General features: G+C 29.5%; 1 protein-coding gene and 1 long non-coding RNA gene across 3 annotated transcripts in view; both read left to right on the top strand.

Annotated features, from left to right (window-relative positions):
- The first annotated feature begins 89 nt into the window (after window positions 1-89).
- Window positions 90-1,647, top strand: LOC143265678 (uncharacterized). The gene is made up of 4 exons (XR_013040368.1): window positions 90-358; window positions 437-492; window positions 630-743; window positions 833-1,647. It is a non-coding gene; the product is annotated as an uncharacterized LOC143265678 (long non-coding RNA).
- A 2,209-nt stretch (window positions 1,648-3,856) lies between these two features.
- LOC100877624 (carbonic anhydrase 2) overlaps window positions 3,857-18,553 on the top strand; it is a 24,305-nt gene continuing 9,608 nt past the window's right edge. The window contains exon 1 of one of the 2 annotated variants that reach the window (XR_013040367.1): window positions 3,857-4,082. Coding sequence is in view for 1 of the 2 variants with exons in the window: in XM_003704121.3 (XP_003704169.1) it covers window positions 4,040-4,082 (43 nt within the window). In the remaining variant the exon portion in view is untranslated. The remainder of the gene's footprint in view (window positions 4,083-18,553) is intronic. The other variant, XM_003704121.3, reaches the window with a different exon arrangement.

Here is an 18,553-nt window from a genome sequence, read left to right as displayed (position 1 = left end):
CACTCAAATTTCAGAAGGTACAATTTTTTAAACTTTCGAATTTCTAGTATTGAAAATTCAAGAATTTTGCAAGTAATGCAACAAATGTATACTGTATTTATTTGTTCACCGTGTATATAGCAGATGGAGTAGGAAACGTGTAATAGTGGGATAGTGCTCGTGGTGGGGAGCCCACTGAAGTTAGCCGCGTTGCGCATTTTGAATACGATCTCTCGTTGCACGAATAATACAAATTTTAATTCTCGAATTAGTATTAGCGACATCTGTAGATAGCGCTGATATATTCGATAACCGTGTAATTTAAATCGTAACTTACATTTATAATTACACTAATTTACAACGTTAAAGGATCAGTAAAGTACTTGTTAATAGTAAATATCATCTCTGAATTAAATTTGAGCAGAATATGTTATAATTCTTATTGTTTCTTTTATAGTTTCGTCTACTCGATTTCTACACTTGAGAATCTTTCTCGAACATTGTTTGGAAAAGGTAATAGAATATAACTGATGCTTCTTTTTTGGGTCTGAAACTTTTATTTACTTTATGTAACTAATTGATTATGATAATTAAGTATAATTAATTAATTAAGTAATTAATTGATAATTAAGTATAATTTTTACACACAGCTTCGTTAAATATTAAATCGTTGATTCGTTGTTAAAATGGAGGATAAAAAGAACGTTGAAAAAATTGTCAGGAGCAAATAAGCATCACCCTAGTGTGCACGTATGTATTGTCAAGTAAGTATCGAAAGTACCTAGAATATTTGCAATAATTTTTTACTATGTTATTGTGTAACAAATGTTCAAATATTTATCGTCACTTTTAGATGTTTTACAAATAACTAAATTAAGTTAACATGACAAGTGAGATAAGTAATAATAAGACACCTCATCAAGTGCTGATTCGATCATTAAAACAAAAGTCGAAACGTGTCATCGGTTATAAATCTTCAAACAATCTCCGTATGGAAGTAGAAATATTTTCGTACCGTTTTAAATTTATGGAAGCACGTGGAACTAGTTTGCCAAGCATCTTCCGCGTACAATAGATCACGTTGCATTAAAAAACTATTAAAAGGAGGGAAAATAAAAGAGAAAAGAAAGGATGAATCGCGCTAGACCTGTTCCTGTCGTACCAAAATAATTATCTAGCTGACCTTTCGCGAAGGAATCCGCCTTTGCCCTTGTCTTCTTTCCAAATAAATCGGCTGAAAGATTAACACGGAATAGCAGTTTCTTGTACGTATACACGTTGCATAATACTTGTGAAATTGGGTCTAAGAAGCTTGCTGCGGTTTTATTGAAACTTTTATTCCGAAACGTATCAAACGAGACGACCTTCATCAAATATTTCGAAGGCTCGTTGAGGCACCGCGCACATTATCGATATTTCATATCGTTTACGAGGAAATGCAAAAACTAATGCATCGGAATAATTGACTCGTAATAGATTTATTAAATAACAGATTTACTACGTTTATTAAATGACGATGGTCATTGCAAAATTCTCTTTAAAATTGTTATATGTTCATTTTAAAATTTTTAAATTATTAATTTATCAATCTTCAAATTTTCAAGCTAGATAATTTAGATAATTTAGATAATTTTACTCTAGTAAACTTATCTAAGTTAAAAATTATCAAGTTCTCAAATTTCAAAATGTCTAAATTTATTCTCTCTCTTATTGATTCAACCAAAATTAATTTTTTGAGAATTGAAGGTAAGAGTTTTTCTAAAAAGTGTCACTTAAATGTTACAATGAAGGAAAAAATCGATACTTATTGAGTGGTCTAATTGGTTTAAAAGTGCTGGTTTAATTATATCGCGTTTGCGGTTAACAATGAATCATTTGAAGTCGGTAATATGTAGTTGTAATTTTTTAATGATAATTGATACCTCGTTTATCGCGAACATAATTCAATAATACTTTATTTATTGTGCGTTCGTCTAATGCCGCGTAGCGTAATAGAAGAAAAGTGGGAGATGAAATATTCGAACAAATTTCCAAGGTTTTCGACGAACCTGGTCGTTGAGGAAAATCGTAAGCGGAAGTATGTAACCGAACGGAAACCGACACATCCAAAACACAATAATGAGTTCTTACGAGCGTCAAAGTACCGCAAGGTATATCGCTCACGTACCACAAGCATCTCAAATAGGACCCACTACCTTCCTTTCTTCAAAATGATTTTAACCTACTAATACAAATGAAGTTATTGATTATATGCTTATAATTTATATGTTATATAGGTGTTATTTCTCAAAATTATATGTTAAGTGGTGTAGTCAAAAGACTTGTAGGTTAAATTTGTAAATTTTTTAATTTAGAAATGATAAAAGTTGAAAATTTTTTATACTTGATAATCTTCTTAAATATTTGAATTTCTGAATTCTTTAATTCTTGAATTCCAGGTACGCAGAATTATCAAATTCATGAATTGCGTATTTTCGAATTTTCAAATTCCAAATTTCAAAATTTCGAATACCAGAATTTTGAATTCCAAAATTTCGAATTCCAGAATTGCAGAATTCCAAAATTTCTAGTTCCAGAATTCCAAAATTTTGAATTCCAGAATTTCGAATTTCAAAATTTCGAGTTCCAGAATTCCAAAGTTCCAAAATTTCAAATTTCAAGATTCCAAAGTCCAAAATTTCGAGTTCCAGAATTCCAAACTACAAAATTTCGGGTCCCAGAATTTGAGAATTTCAAAATTTTGAATTCCAGAATTTCGAATTTCAAAATTTCGAGTTCTAGAATTCTAAAATTCCAAAATTTCAAATTCCAAGATTCCAAATTCCAAAATTTCGAGTTCCAGAATTCCAAACTCAAGAATTTCGGGTTCCAGAATTCCAGAATTCCAAAATTTTGAATTCCAAAATTTCGAATTTCAAAATTTCGAGTTCCAGAATTCTAAAATTCCAAAATTCCAAAATTCCAAATTCCACAATTTGGAATTCCAAAATTCTAAATTCCACTATTTGGAATTCCAAAATTCCAAATTCCAAAATGCTAAATTCCAGAATTCCGAATTCCAAAATCCAAAATTTCGAGTTCCAGAATTCCGGAATTCCAAATTCCAGAATTCCAGAGTTGCGAATTCCAAAATTCCAGATTCCACAATTTGGAATTCCAAAATTCCAAATTCCACTATTTGGAATTCCAGAATTCCAAACTCCAAAATTCCGAATTCCAGAATTTCGAAGTCCCGAATTCCAAAGTAGGGAATTCCACATTTTCCAAATTCCTGAATTCTTGAATTCCTAAAGTCCCGAATTCCTGAATTCCTAAATGCTTGAATTCTCAAGTTCCAAAACTCCTCTATTTCTAAATCACAATAAACCTAAATCCCCAAAGTTACTTCTAAAACTCCAAATTTTCTAATTATAAATCAAAGACCACCTCATCATAATAAATTCCGAAATCTTCATTCCCCGAATTAACTCTTGCCCTACGAAATTCTCCAACCTTCGTCACTTCACTAATTCCAATAATTCCTCGCACGGATGTCTATACTCCCATTCGCACTTAGTTACGCAAATCTCGAGATTTCTCATTTACATTCGTACACATTTAATACTTTTATCTCTTTTTTATCCCACCAGCGGTGTCGCATTGCAAGATTACCCCAATAATAAACAAAGAAGTCATTGAACCATCAGCATCAAGCTTCCAGAAACCATATCCGTATCAATTTCTGAAAGCGGCACTTTTCAGATATCATGGTAGATTTCTGAGTCATCGGAAATCACCATCGAGCCTCGTCACCTTCCTAACTTTCTCGATATACCGATTACCTGGTTATCGGAGTGCTTGTTCCGTCTGTCCGCCTATTAAATTTTGTGCACAGTCGATAGGCTACAGCGAAATAAAAGCGGTCGTCTCTTATTTAACATAGTCGACAGAGGCAGTCAGTGCTCAGTCGACCACCGACCGTATAACACTGAGTGTTCACATTTCTTGTGTTAACATATCGAGAAGCGACCGGTTTGTAAAACACACGGTGTTTGCGTGAAAAGTGACAGTTACACTCGTCATGATTTTCTTCGTGCTCACGGTTGCTCCGCTCTTTTTACCTAGTAAGTTTTTCTTGTTTTTTTGGGGGGTTCGAAACTTTGCGACGATTCTTAAATCACGGTCTTTGTTTTAGTCGATGTTAAGTGATTTGCGTTGATGCAGGTAGCAATGATTTGAATTTAATTTGATTCTAAATTGTTTCTAAGAAGTGATGTACCATTTTAGTCATTTTGAGCAATTGACATTAGGTGATTAATATTGAGGTTTTTTGGAGGATTCTTTGTTGTCGAATTTTAATGGATTTTTCCGCATTTAACAAATTATGTGCAATTTAATGAATTGTTTTAGTTGTTGTGATACAATCTTTTATTATTTAACTTTGACAATTTCGGTGACTAAATATAATTGAGAAGGTGTGATGATAAATTGAACGTCTGAACAAATTTAAATTTTATTAAATTTACATTTAAATTTAAATTAAAAAATTGCAATGTGATTTTTAATTACTATTTCATTCTGATTTTTTATAATTTTATAACTAAGGTTTGTACTACATTGCAATTTTTAATTAGAATGATTCTGACTTTTTATAATTTCTGAACTGAAGTATGTTCTGTATTAATTTGATATTAATTAATTATATTTGTTAATATAATTAGTTATGTTTGTTAATATAATTAATTATAGTTTTCATTAGAAATTATAATTTATAACTAATATATTATAAGTAACTATAGTTTAGTTAACAATTAAAATAAATTTAATTTATAATTAAAATAAATCTAATTAGAATTTAATTTTAATCAAAATAAATCTAATTAGAATTTAATTTTAGCCAAAATAAATTTAATTAAAATTTAATTTTAACCAAAACAAATTTAATTACGAGTAAAACTTTAGTTACCAATTGCTTGACAACAAAATAAAAATATTAATTAGTTAATTGAGACGCAACGTGTAATAATTTGATACATATACAAATATTACGTGACTGATAATTTCTAATTTTAGTTTATCATTTTTTTCGCATGATACTTCGATGAACGATTCGTGAAATGTGCGACCTTTGTAATTAATCGCATTTTTATCGATCGTATTTAAAAGGTTTATCTCCCACAATAATCGATTTCTAATATTGTACTAAAAAATTGAAATTATAAAATAAACTTTATATTGAAACTTCTTTATGAGAAATAAATAATTTTTAATTCTTATTTATATAAATCTTGTCAATGTCTATAAATCAATAATACAAAAAAGCGGTATTCAAAATAAACTGAATATTTTAATCTTTTTAATAATTTTTTTATTATAAATTTTGTTTTATTTCTTCACAATATCTTTTTGTGACATAAAATTTATTAACTTTAATTAAATGCGTAAACCTTGTTAAAAAATTTCATCAAAAGAAGAAAACTAGAAAAAAGAAGAAAACAAAAAAATAAATTTCAAAGTAAAGAAACTAACAAAATAAATTTACACTGTAACTTATATAATTTATATAATTTTAAGCTATAAAAAAAAGAAATAACAAAAAACCATATTTCAAAGTCGAAAAATTAATCAAATCTTTACTGAACCCCCACAATAATTTACACAAATTTATTTCGTACATTAAGTCCCTTTTTCTTGAACTAAAAACTGAAAAATTAAAAAGTTGAAAAAGCTTAATGAATAAACTTTGCTACACGTACAATTATTAATATATTTTTACATCATCGATTAGTTCTGGCTCGAAGCAACGGAAGCTCAAGAAAAACTCGAATGACACTTGCAGTTTATTTTAATATCCTTACGTGGTTTGGCATTTGTCCACAGTCGTTGCTTCTTAATTAATTATACTTATTGTTATTAATATCACGGAACCGCTTAAGATTCACGAAGGGAGCCGCTTGTATAGCCGGTGCATATTCAACCTGGTCACCGTTGTATCGTAGAAACGCTGTGCAAATGATAATTAAAATAATGCGAATGATTTCCATGCAGACGGAAGTACAGTGATGAAATGAAAAGTAAAAGCGTTATATAAAATCCACAAAAAAAGGGAAAGGCGAGCTATCACCGATCTATGTTACGCGTATGGAAGTAGGATTCCCTAGGAGAGGTGACTGGGAAGATATTTCATAATTGAAACTTTGGGAACTTTAAGGAGTTGGAGAGTTTTGAGAATTTGGGAATTTGGAGAGGTTGAGGAGTTGCGAATTTGGGGATTTTGAGGAGTTGGAATTTAAGGATTTTAGAAGGGATTTAGGGAGATGGGGAGTTATATAGGGATTTATGGATTTATGGAGATTTGATAAATTGGAGATTTTGGAAATTTGTGGATTTAGGAATTTTGAGATTTGGAGATTGGAGGATTTGAGGATTTAGGGATTTAGGAAGATGGGATTTAGAGAGATGGGAATTTAGGGAGATGGGATTCAGAGAGATAGGAATTTAGGGACATGGGATTTAGAGATATGGGAATTTATGAAGATGGGAATTTGGAGAAATGGGATTTAGAGAGATGAAGATTTAAAAGGATGGGAATTTAGGGAGATGGGATTTAGAGAGATGGGGATTTAGAAGGATGGGAATTTAGGGAGATGGGATTTAGAGAGATGGGGATTTAGAGATATGGGAATTTAGGGAGATGGGATTTAGAGGGATGGAATTTAGAAATATGGGAATTTGTGAAGATGGGAATTTAGGGAGATGGGATTTAGAAAGAGGGGGATTTAGGGATATGGGAATTGAGGGAAATGGGATTTAGACATATGGGATTTAGAGGAATGGAATTTAGAGATATGGGAATTTGTGAAAATGGGAATTTAGGGAGATGGAATTTAGAGAGATGGGGATTTAGAGATATGGGAATTTAGAGGGATGGGAATTTAGAGAGATGGGGATTTAGGGACTTGGAGTTATAAGAATTTGGGAATTTGGAAAGCTGAAATACTCTGAGATATCAGAATTTGAGAATTTAGGGATTTTGAAAGTTAGGAATTTGGGAATCTAAGAATTTAGAAATTTAGAAATTCGCAAATCTGCCTATTTGAAAACTCAAAAATTAGAAAGTTCAAAATTTTTTAAATTTTAAAATTCAGAAATATAGACTTTGATATAAATATATTTCAGTGACGTTAATCGTGACGTAAACCTTCACGTTTTCCGCGCGTGAATTTCTTTCTACAAACAAAAAATCATAAGTTCATTGTTGAAAATATAAAAATGTAATAAATATCAATAGGAAAATGATTTATATCTCTATTTCATACATGCATGTCTTACATTACTCTTTGCAAGCATTTGTATATATTTCACGTATCTCGTTTTTTAATAAATTTTATTATCATACATACATAAGTACAGTAAAACTAAAAGTAAAATATAAAAACATTATAATTGCATAAACAAAACCACACCTAAGTACCTTCGAACGTATCAGATCGAAATAAAAATCTGTATCTCTTCGGATTAACTCTATCTCTTTAAAATGATCTCCTTATATAACATTTTGCCGCACCTGTGCGTATGTGTGTGATTCAACTTTATGTTCGAACATGTGATCAACACGTTGATGCGATTTAACGTAATTAATGAGTACTATCAAGAACGTGAACACGATTTTGTTGCTTAAATTCAATACAATTTGTTTGCTCCAATTATTCGTGGAGATAGTTTATTTTAATTACTAAATTAACCTGGTCTGAGACACGGTGTCCCTCGAGCCGGCGTAAGGTTAATTAACGCAATTTACCGTTTAAGAAATCGAAATTTCCAATTAGCTGAATTCTACGACGAACGCGTTTGTTTTTCTTTGCCGCTGTATGCAATCGATAATGAATGAATACGTGGAAACGTGGAAACTTGCTTTGCAATAATGCGTATAAAGGTGTTTTGCGTTACGGTTGTATATTTTATTAATGGTCCGATGGAGAAGTATGAAAAGAAAATGATTCATTGGGCGATGGAAATGTTTGTGGAAATTTGTTGAGATTGTCAATTTTTGTTACATGATGTGCAAATTTGTTTAATTTTTTAGTTTTCAGAGTTTTAAGTTTTCCAATTTTTTAATTTCTGGATTCACAGATTTTCAAGTTTTCGAGTTTTGGAAATTACAGATTTTCAACTTTTCAGTTTTTCAATTTCTCAATTTTTCAATTTTTCGATTCTTCAAAGTTTCAATTTTTGAGTTTTTCAATTCTTCAATTCTTCAATTTTTTAATTCTTCAAATTTTCAATGTTTCAGTTTTTCAATTTTTCAATTTTTTCAGTTTTTCAATTTTTCAATTTTTCAATTCTCCAAGTTTTCAGTTTTTCAATATTTTAATTCCCCAAGTTTTGAATTTTTCAATTTTTTAATTCTCCAAGTTTTGAATTTTTCAATTTTTCAATTCTTCAAATTTTCAATTTTCAATTCTCCATGTTTTCAATTTTTCAATTGTTCAGTTGTCCAATGTTTCAATTAAATTTTTTAATTCACCAAGTTTCCAGTTTTTCAATTGTTCAGTTGTTCAATTCTTCAATTAAATTTTTTAATTCTCCAAGTTTCCAGTTTTTCAATTTTTCAATTTCTCAATTCTTCAACTTTTCAATTCCTCAATTATTCAATTCCTCAATTCTTCAATTCCTCAATTATTCAATTCTTCAATTATTCAATTCCTCAATTATTCAATTCTTCAATTATTCAATTCTTCAATTTTTGAATCCTTCAATTCTTCAGTTATTTAGTTCTTGAATTCTTCAGTTCTTCAATTCAGACGTTCAATTCTTCAATCATTCAATTCTGTAAATTTTCTCTTCTTCATTCTTTCAATTCTGAAACCATTCAATGTTTCCATTGTCTAAACTTTCAATTCTACAATCATCTACAATTCTCATATTAAATGTAAAATATAAAAAATTACAAATGTAATAACGTTAAATGTAAAATGTCACAAGTTTTCCGATTTTAAATTTTTTGAATGTTAAAATGTTCAAATTCTCAAGTTTGTAAAAACAAAATAAATATTCTACGCATATAAATTTACGTTATTAATACCTAGAAAATTTTGTTTTCCCGGTACAAGCTGCATCAGTTTCGTTTTAGATTCCACCCACGTAGGACGAACACTTTGTCGTTTACTTTTAGAAGAAGAATAATCGCGCATTCTGAAATGCCACTCGTTCTTGGAACACAAAAATTACTTAAACTTGAAATAAAATCGTACAAGGTTCACTTTCTGTTTCAAAACCGACGAGATGTTAACGTGGAGTGGAGAAACGCAAACATGTATACATCTTTTGCTCATTAAATACGAGGATTGCATTAATTTAACATTTCATTTACATTTTATTTACTGTCCACTTCAATTGTACTGTTCTTGGTATTGTGGTTGTAACAAGATATTTCTTGTTAAGAATTATAGGGAATTTTATTGGCAATTGGTAGCTTTTAATTAGGTATGAATTTAAAAAATATTATTCATTTATGTATGTATATATTTTAGTATGAAATATTAAGTAGCTTTTGAGAAATAATTTTTGTTATAGTCTCCAGTTTTATGATTTGTAGCTTGAAGTAATCATTTAATTAACATTTTATTTTCAATCAATTTCAATCATAAAATTCTATTTCTTGATGTTGTAGGTACAAGAAGAAATTAAAATAATTTTATTAATAATTATTAAATTTTAATTACTTTAAAAAGATTATTAATTTATATGCAATAATATAATTTAATAATGTACTTGATATAACATAACCTATAATTGTTACTTTTAAGTTATTTCTTTATATTTTATATAATTCATAAGAATTTTGATTTTAATATAAATTCAAAAAATTGTATAAAATAATGTTATTTAATAATATAATTAATATAATCATATTTAATAACATAATTTAATAATGTAGCTTGACGTAACATAACCTATAATTATTAGCTTTAAGTTATTCCATAACACTTGATATAATTAATAAAAATTTTTATTCTAATATAAATTAAAAAAATTTTATAAAAAAACTTGCTATAATGTCATTTAATAATATAATAAATATATTTATACTTAATAACAAAATTTAATAATGTAACTAACTATAATATAACCTGTAATCATTACTTAATACTTGATATAATTCATAGGAATTTTTACTTTGATATAAACTAAAAAAATTTTATAAAAAGCTTGCAATAATGTCATTTAATAAAATAATTAATACATTCATATTTAATAAAATAATTTAATAATGTACCTTCATATAACATAACCTATAATTGTTACCTTTAAGTTATTGCTTTATACTTGATATAATTCATAAGAATTTTTATTCTAATATAAATTAAACAAATTTTATAAAAAGACTTGCAATAATGTCATTTAACAATATAATTAATATAATTGTATTTGATAACATAATTTAATAATGCAACTTCATATAACATAACCTATAATTTTCACTTTTAAATAACTGCTTAATACTTCATATAATTCATAAGAATTTTTATTTTAATACAAATTCAATCAATTTTATAAAAAAACTTGCAATAATATCATTTTACAATATAATTAATACAACTATATATAATAACATAATTTAATAATCCATAACTTTCAAGTTCTTAATTTATACTAGCTCCTAACTTACCCTTCAAGATAAATTAACAACTCATAGTTTACACAAAATCTCAATAACTAATAACAAAAATTATTATTCCTTTTCTGCTAAAAAGTTGACAGACGTCGCCACAACAGTATGCAAATATTTCTTTATCATGGAAATCCGTTTCTGCCATTGATACATGTATTACCCATCCGTAAAGTAGCCATTATAATAATTCATGTTATGCAGCCGGTGCAGCAAACGAAAATGCACTTTCTATTTTCATGCAAACCGTTTCGAAAAATGTCGCTCTCCAATATAACGCAAAACATCCCTTTGCTTCCGCGTAACACATTGTTGCGAGCAGGCTTTTGTGTCGCTCAAAAACTTATCACGGTGTGTATTCTTCGCTATTTTGTGAACAACAAAAAGTTGCGTTATTACGCGGTTTGTTTTTAATGAACGTGAACTTTCACGCAGAGTAAAATCAGATAAAGGTAGAAATCGTGCAACGGTTGTTGATTTATCGAAAGAAAAGTATGCGTTTTATGTAACGTGCAATTAATTGTCGGTTAGAGAGATGAAAGATCGACGAAAGGAAAAATCACTTCGTACTGTGACTGCTATCGTTGGGAATCAACGGGTTTTGATTAGATGCGGCATGAATTTTCTGCATGCTATCCGTTGTGCAATCTTTGGTAGAAATGGAAGATCATCTCGAAATGAATATATGAACGTTATGATTTTTTTATTTGAGTAGTATGCAGGGTTCTGAAGTCCCATATACCACTTTTTAAAATTCTAGATTTCTGCGTTCCAAAATTTTGAATTCCAGAATTTCAGGATTCCAAAGTTCCGAATTCCAGAATTCCGAATTCCAGAATTCCGAATTCCAGAATTCCGAATTCCGAATTCCTGAATTCCAGAATTCCAGAATTCCAGAATTCCAAATTCCAAAATTTCAGAATTGCAAAGTCCCGAATTCCAAATTTTAGAATTCCAGAATTCCAGAATGTCAAAGTCCCGAATTCCAAATTGTCGAATTCCAAAATTCTAGAATTCCAAATTTTCGAATTCTAGAATTCCAAATTCCAAAATTTCAGAATTCCAAAGTCCCGAATTCCAAATTTTAGAATTCCAGATTTCCAGAATTCCAAAGGTTAGTATTCCAAAATTCCAGAATTCCAAAGTCCCGAATTCCAAATTGTCGAATTCCAGAATTCTAGCATTTCAAAGTCCCGAATTCCAAAGTTTAGAATTCCAGAATTTCGAATTCCAAAGTTTAGTATTCCAAAGTCCTGAATTCCAAATTTTAGAATTCCAGACTATCAGAATTCCAAAGTCCCGAATTTCAGAATTCCGAATTCCAAAGTTTAGAATTTCAGAATTCCAGAATGTCAAAATCCCGAATTCCAAATTGTCGAATTCCAAAATTTCGAATTTCAGAATCGCAGAATTCCAAAGTCCTGAATTCCACATTTTCAAATTCTAAAATTTCGAATTCCAAAATTGCAGATTTTCAAAGTCCCGAATTCCAAAATTTCCAATTCCAAAAAGTCCATAATTCTTAAGTTCCAAATTCCAAACTTTGTTTGAGAAGCATGCAAATTTGTTTGATTTATTATTAATGATACATTAGGAATTATTTAAATATTTTGTAGTACAATGATAATGATAATGTTGTGAGAATAATACAGTATGTTATTATTATGCTAGCACTTGATACGTACATGTTTAGATAAATATTTTAATATTAAGCTTATAATGATATAGGAATATGATATTCATGTTATATTAATATCATATGAAATTTAATAGCAATATTATAGTAGTATTTTAATAGTTAGTAATAATCAATTTAATATTAATATATAATAATATTATTATTATACAATAAATGTAAAAGACAAGAATGAGCATAAAAGGAATAATAAAATTGTAGTATAATATGAAAAAAAAAATAATAATATAATGTACATATTTTTTTATATAAATTTTTGTGTAAATTCTTTTACACATATGAGTAACATATATCATATATACATATTTGTAATAAAATATATAAATTTATATAAAAATATATAAATAATTATGTTAAATATTTATATAAAAAGGTATACAACAAAAATTATATGAAGTGAAATCAACTAATAAATTTCTAATTTTAATCTTAATTAATTCCAATGAAACTTGAATTACCAAATGAATATTACAATACAATAAATTATTAACAGAATTATCTATTGATACGAAATAATAAAGTTGGTACAATAAAAGTGACATTCGATTCTGGTACCTAACCTCGACATTGCATTGCCAAGGTACATTGAACATTAATAAATCGTATGGACTCTCTGATTGCATGTAAGAAGTACGAGTACATAGGAGAAACTTTCAGCGAGCATTTTACCGAACGTGATTTCAATCCATAAGTATAACCCTTGGCTTTGTAAACGATAAGCGAAATTCTAGAGGCTAACGATAAACGTAGCATTCAAGGAACGGTTATTATGTCTGGTTATACTTTGGTATTCCTAGTGAGAAATGGGGACATATTCGAATCGGGTCGATAAAAATCGAAGGAAGGCTTCAGTATTCTTCTTTTTCAAATTTGAAAACTTAGGATTTTGGCAAAGTTAGAAATTTGAAATTTTAGGTATTAGGGAGATATTTGGAAACTTTGCGAAGTTTGGCATTTTATGAATTTGGAAATTTGGAAATTCCATATTTGAGGTATTTGGAAATTTAGCAATTTTGCATTTTTGGAATTTGCAAGTTTAGAAAATTTTAGACGTGTGGAATTTGGAATTTTAGATATTTTGGATTTTAAGAACTGGGAATTCTAGAAATTCGGAGTTGCAGGAATTGGAAAATGGAGGAATTGGGAAATCTGGTAATAGGGAATTGCAGAAATTGGGGGTTGCAGGAATTGGGAGTTGCAGGAATTGGGAAATGTAGGAATAGGGAATTGTAGGAATTGGGAGTTGTAGGAATTGCAGGAATTAGAAGTTGTAGGAATTGGGAACTGTAAGAATGGGGAATTGTAGGAATTGGGAATTGTAGGAATTGGGAATTGTAGGAATTGGGAATTGTAGGAATTGGGAATTGTAGGAATTGGGAATTGTAGGAATTGGGAATTGTAGGAATTGGGAATTGTAGGAATTGGGAATTGTAGGAATTGGGAATTGTAGGAATTGGGAATTGTAGAAATTGGGAATTGTAGGAATTGGGAATTGCAGGGATTGGAAATTGCAGGAATTGGGAATTGCAGGAATTGGGAATTGTAGGAATTGGGAATTGTAGGAATTGGGAATTGCAGGAATTGGGAATTGTAGGAATTGGGAATTGTAGAAATTGGGAATTGTAGGAATTGGGAATTGCAGGGATTGGAAATTGCAGGAATTGGGAATTGCAGGAATTGGGAATTGTAGGAATTGGGAATTGTAGGAATTGGGAATTGCAGGGATTGGAAATTGCAGGGATTGGGAATTGTAGGAATTGGGAATTGTAGGAATTGGGAATTGCAGGGATTGGAAATTGCAGGGATTGGGAATTGTAGGAATTGGGAATTGTAGGAATTGGGAATTGTGGGAATTGCAGGAATTAGAAGTGTAGAAATTTGGAAATTAAAATATTAGAAATTTGAAAATGTGAAAATTTAAAGATTTGGAAAATCAAAAACTTCTACATCAAAAAATTCAAAAATGTATAAATTAAGCTTGCAGACCTTAATAGTGCAATACCTCTCTCTATATAGCCAACATTCCAAAATGGCAATATAACGCGAGCCCTAAAATTCGCAGAATGCATCAAAACCAAGTTACCGACCGTAAATATTATAATTGAAAAAATTTCAGTCAAGGACCGCCGTGACGAAATGGAAATACATAAAACGAGACTCCATGAATTTCGTGCGCTTCATTTCTGAAGAACCTCCGAGGGTCAATTCGTCGTACGTGGACAAACTTGCGTCTTCGTTGACCATAAAAAGCACGAAGCGCTTATAAACTGAAAATATAATCTTGATAATTACACTTGCACTCTCGAAAACTATTCTCAATGCGTTAAACGAAACGTATGCGTGCTAATCGCGGCCGAATAATACCGGCTCGTGTTATTAATGAACACTAAAGAAATGTGCAAACGGCGTTCTAAAAATAATTGATTGGAATGTTGTGGAAAAGAATTATCATCGAAATGATAACATTGGTTTGTCGCAGATAACACGGTTCATTGTAGTTAATACTGTTAATGTAATAACGGGATCAAATTGATTTATTTATCTAATCTTCAGCAGAGCTGTGTTTGTCGAAGGATGAAAAGAACCAATATTATTAATTAGCTGAAATTAAAATGGACAGGTGATTTCACTTTGAGATATTAACTCGGAGTTTAATTACACTTATGATAGATGAGAAGTGAGTAAAAGTTTTTGAAGGATTTGTTGCGAATTGATTAAGCGTGTGTTTAGAGACTGATTAATTATTAGGTATGTATTACATGGGTTTTGATAAGTTCTTTATCCTTTTTCTGGTGAGATTTTGATGAGTTTGAGAGTTTGGAAATTTTGGAATTGGAGAATTTTTTTAATTTGGGAAATTTGGGATTGGAGGATTTGGGATTTGGGGAATTTGGGATTTGGCATTTAGGGAATTTGGGATTTGGGGTATTTTGGATTTGGGGAATTTAGAATTGGGGGATTTGTGATTTGGGGAATTTAGAATTGGGGGATTTGGTATTTGGGGGATTTGGGATTTGGGGACTTTAGAATTGGGGGATTTGGGATTTGGGGAATTTAGAATTGGGAGATTGGGGATTTGGGGCATTTAGAATTGGGAGATTTGGTATTTGGGGGATTTGGGATTTGGGGCATTTGAGATTTGGGGAATTTAGAATTGGGGGATTTGGAATTTGGGGCATTTGGGATTTGGGGTATTTAGAATTGGGGGATTTGGTATTTGGGGGATTTGGGATTTGGGGAATTTAGAATTGGGGGATTTGGAATTTGGGGCATTTGGGATTTGGGGAATTTAGAATTGGGGAATTTGGGATTTGGGAAATTTGGGATTTAAGGAATTTGGAATTAGGGTAATTTGGCATTTGAGGAATTTGGGATTTGAGGAATTTGGGATTTGAGGAATTTGGGATTTGAGGAATTTGGGATTTGGGGAATTTGGGATTTGGGGAATTTGGGATTTGGGGAATTCGGGACTTGGGGAACTTGGGATTTGGGGAATTTGGGATTTGGGGATTTTGGGATTTGGGGAATTTGGGAGTTGGAGAATTTAGAATTGGGTGATTTGGGATTTGGGGAATTTGGGATTAGGGGAATTTGGGATTTGGGGAATTTGGGATTTGGGGAATTTGGCATTTGGGGAATTTGGGATTTGAGGAATTTGGAAATTGGGAAATTTGATAATTGCAAAATATAGGATTTAGAAAACTTGAGAATTCGGAAATTTGAGAATCTGGTAATATAAAAATTTCGAAACCCATAAATTTAGAAATTTGGAACTTTCAATATTAAAAACCTTGAAAATGTAAAATTCTTGAAACCAGAACCTTAAGAATATGAAAATTCATAATTTCACAAATTTAAAAGCTTGAAAATGTCAAAAGTTACAACAAAGTTCAATTGTCAAGTCTAAAAGCTATAAAGCACTTACTAACTTCCACATTTTCTAATTAAATTTTTATTATAAAATGATGGAATTCTAATTCCTTTGAAACTATTCTAATAAACCTTGCCATTCTTCATAATTTGCCAACAAGTCTATAAGAGATTCACAACTATAAAACATTGGATTGTCTAGAAAGTTTGCAATGGAATTTAATGATAACATCAAGGTAAAGTCTTTATGTAATCAAATATACTACTATGTAATGTTCGTAGGATTTTAGAAATTTCTCTAGTTGTATAATATAGGTTGCTCTTCATTAAGATCTCTATTAGGTCTGTCACGACTGTCTGAATGTATACTTTATGTATTCAAATACCAACATAAACGGAATTTTAATTTATTATAGTCGTTATTTTGAATTTTGACATAAAACGTAGTATTCTCTACTTTTTCGCGAAGTGAAATTTTTTAAAATTTATTCTAGTATAAATTTGTTACATATCATTTTTATAGTTCTGTTACCTTCTGTGTACAATGTTCTTTTTCTATATTTGTATTTTGTGTTGAAATTTATTTATGATATATTATATAATATTTATAATAGTTCACTTATTTTATATTTCATATTTATTTCATGTTAAAACTGACATTAGGAGAATTGAGTCTTTAAATTATTATTTTTATTTCAAACTTATAATACAACAATTATTGTAAAAATTATCAGTGAGTACAAATTTTTATTATTTTTTAGAATCACAGAATTGTTGAATGTTTTGTTTAAAAATACTTCCACAAAATATTGGTTAAAAAAATTATGAAAAGTTTCACATACTCTTAATAAAATTTATAAAACTGAGTTTACAAAATAATTTGTAATTATTTCTGCAAAAATGGGTAATAAATAATGTTCACAGAAGTAACATGATTGCATAAATATTACGGTTTTATTTTAAAATGTTTTGTTTTATTTATACTTTTATTTTCAATTTTTTATTAGGTGTTCATCGTCATTTTTACTTTTAATACAATTACATCTTTTTAGCAAAGAAATTTAAGATATAAAGAACTGATGAACGTTCAAAAAGTGTTTCTTCTAACATCAAAGAAGTCATCACGGTTAAAAGTTGATTCATCTAGAAACTGATTCAACATCCAAGGCCTTTTAAGCTTTCCCCGTATTAAAAACGCACGATTGCCGCGCATCAGTACACGTGCTCTCATTTTCATCGTAATCCACCTAGATCAACATATTTTACGAGGCAGTTACGTAGATTTATTATTAACAATCACCTTGCATGATAAAACTGCATCTGCAACCAAACGGTCCGCCATTTTGTTCACCCTTGCTCGCTCGAGGAATTTCTAGAATTCGATCTTTTTAATTTTACAAGAAAAAGTATCAAAACTCAGAAATAATAATGAAAAAATAGCAGTCAAACGTTTTATGTATTAAAAATTTATTAAGAGAATGTTAATAAATTTATTAATGTCAGTCAAATTTAATACATATAGAGTTTCGATATTTCAAATTTGTTTAAAAGAAATTGTTTCGAAATTACTACAAGCATATTCTAAAATCCAAAGAAAATTTGTACAATATTATGAATTTTTAAATTGCGAAATAAATTTAATTTAAAGAAGACAAAAGTGTAATTAAAGGAAGACAACAAATTTCATTAAAAGAAGATAAAAATGCAAGTAAAAGAAGATAAAAAATAAAATCAAAAGAAGACAAAAATGTAATTAAATGTGGTAAAAAATTGTAACTAAAAGAAGACAAAAATGTAATTAAATGTAAACAGAAAGTGTAATTAAAAGAAGACAAAAGTGCAATTAGAAGTAGACAAAAAATGTAATTAAAAGAAGACAAAAATATAATTAAACGTGGACAAAAGATGTAATTAAAAGAAGATAAAAATGTAATTAAATTTAGACAAAAATGTAATTAAATGTAGACAGAAAATAAAATTAAAAAATGTCCACCTACATGAATTAAACTATCTGAAAATATATTATTTTAAATTTGTACTTCTGAAACCTCCTAAAATTTTACCGTTTGAAAATAATGTCGATCCTAAGAAAATCGTCTTGGACGTCATTCCACACATGTCGAGCACATGGTTAGAATGTGAGCACCGAAGGTACACGATTTATCTTTAGCAGACAGAGAAAGGGAAGATACGGTGCTTACTCATTAACCGGTAATCGAGGAACGTCCTTAAAGTACATAAGGAAGTGGACTGCTTTGCTCTCTTTTCACAGGAAACCTTAAATCGCCTTGGATCATGAATAATTCATACTTAAAACAACGATTAACCACCGTTAAATATGATGTTTGCATAATTTA

The sequence above is a fragment of the Megachile rotundata genome, chromosome 13 (assembly GCF_050947335.1).
Source record: "Megachile rotundata isolate GNS110a chromosome 13, iyMegRotu1, whole genome shotgun sequence".
NCBI classification, from domain to species: domain Eukaryota; kingdom Metazoa; phylum Arthropoda; class Insecta; order Hymenoptera; family Megachilidae; genus Megachile; species Megachile rotundata.
This window is presented reverse-complemented; position numbering and strand designations above follow the sequence as displayed.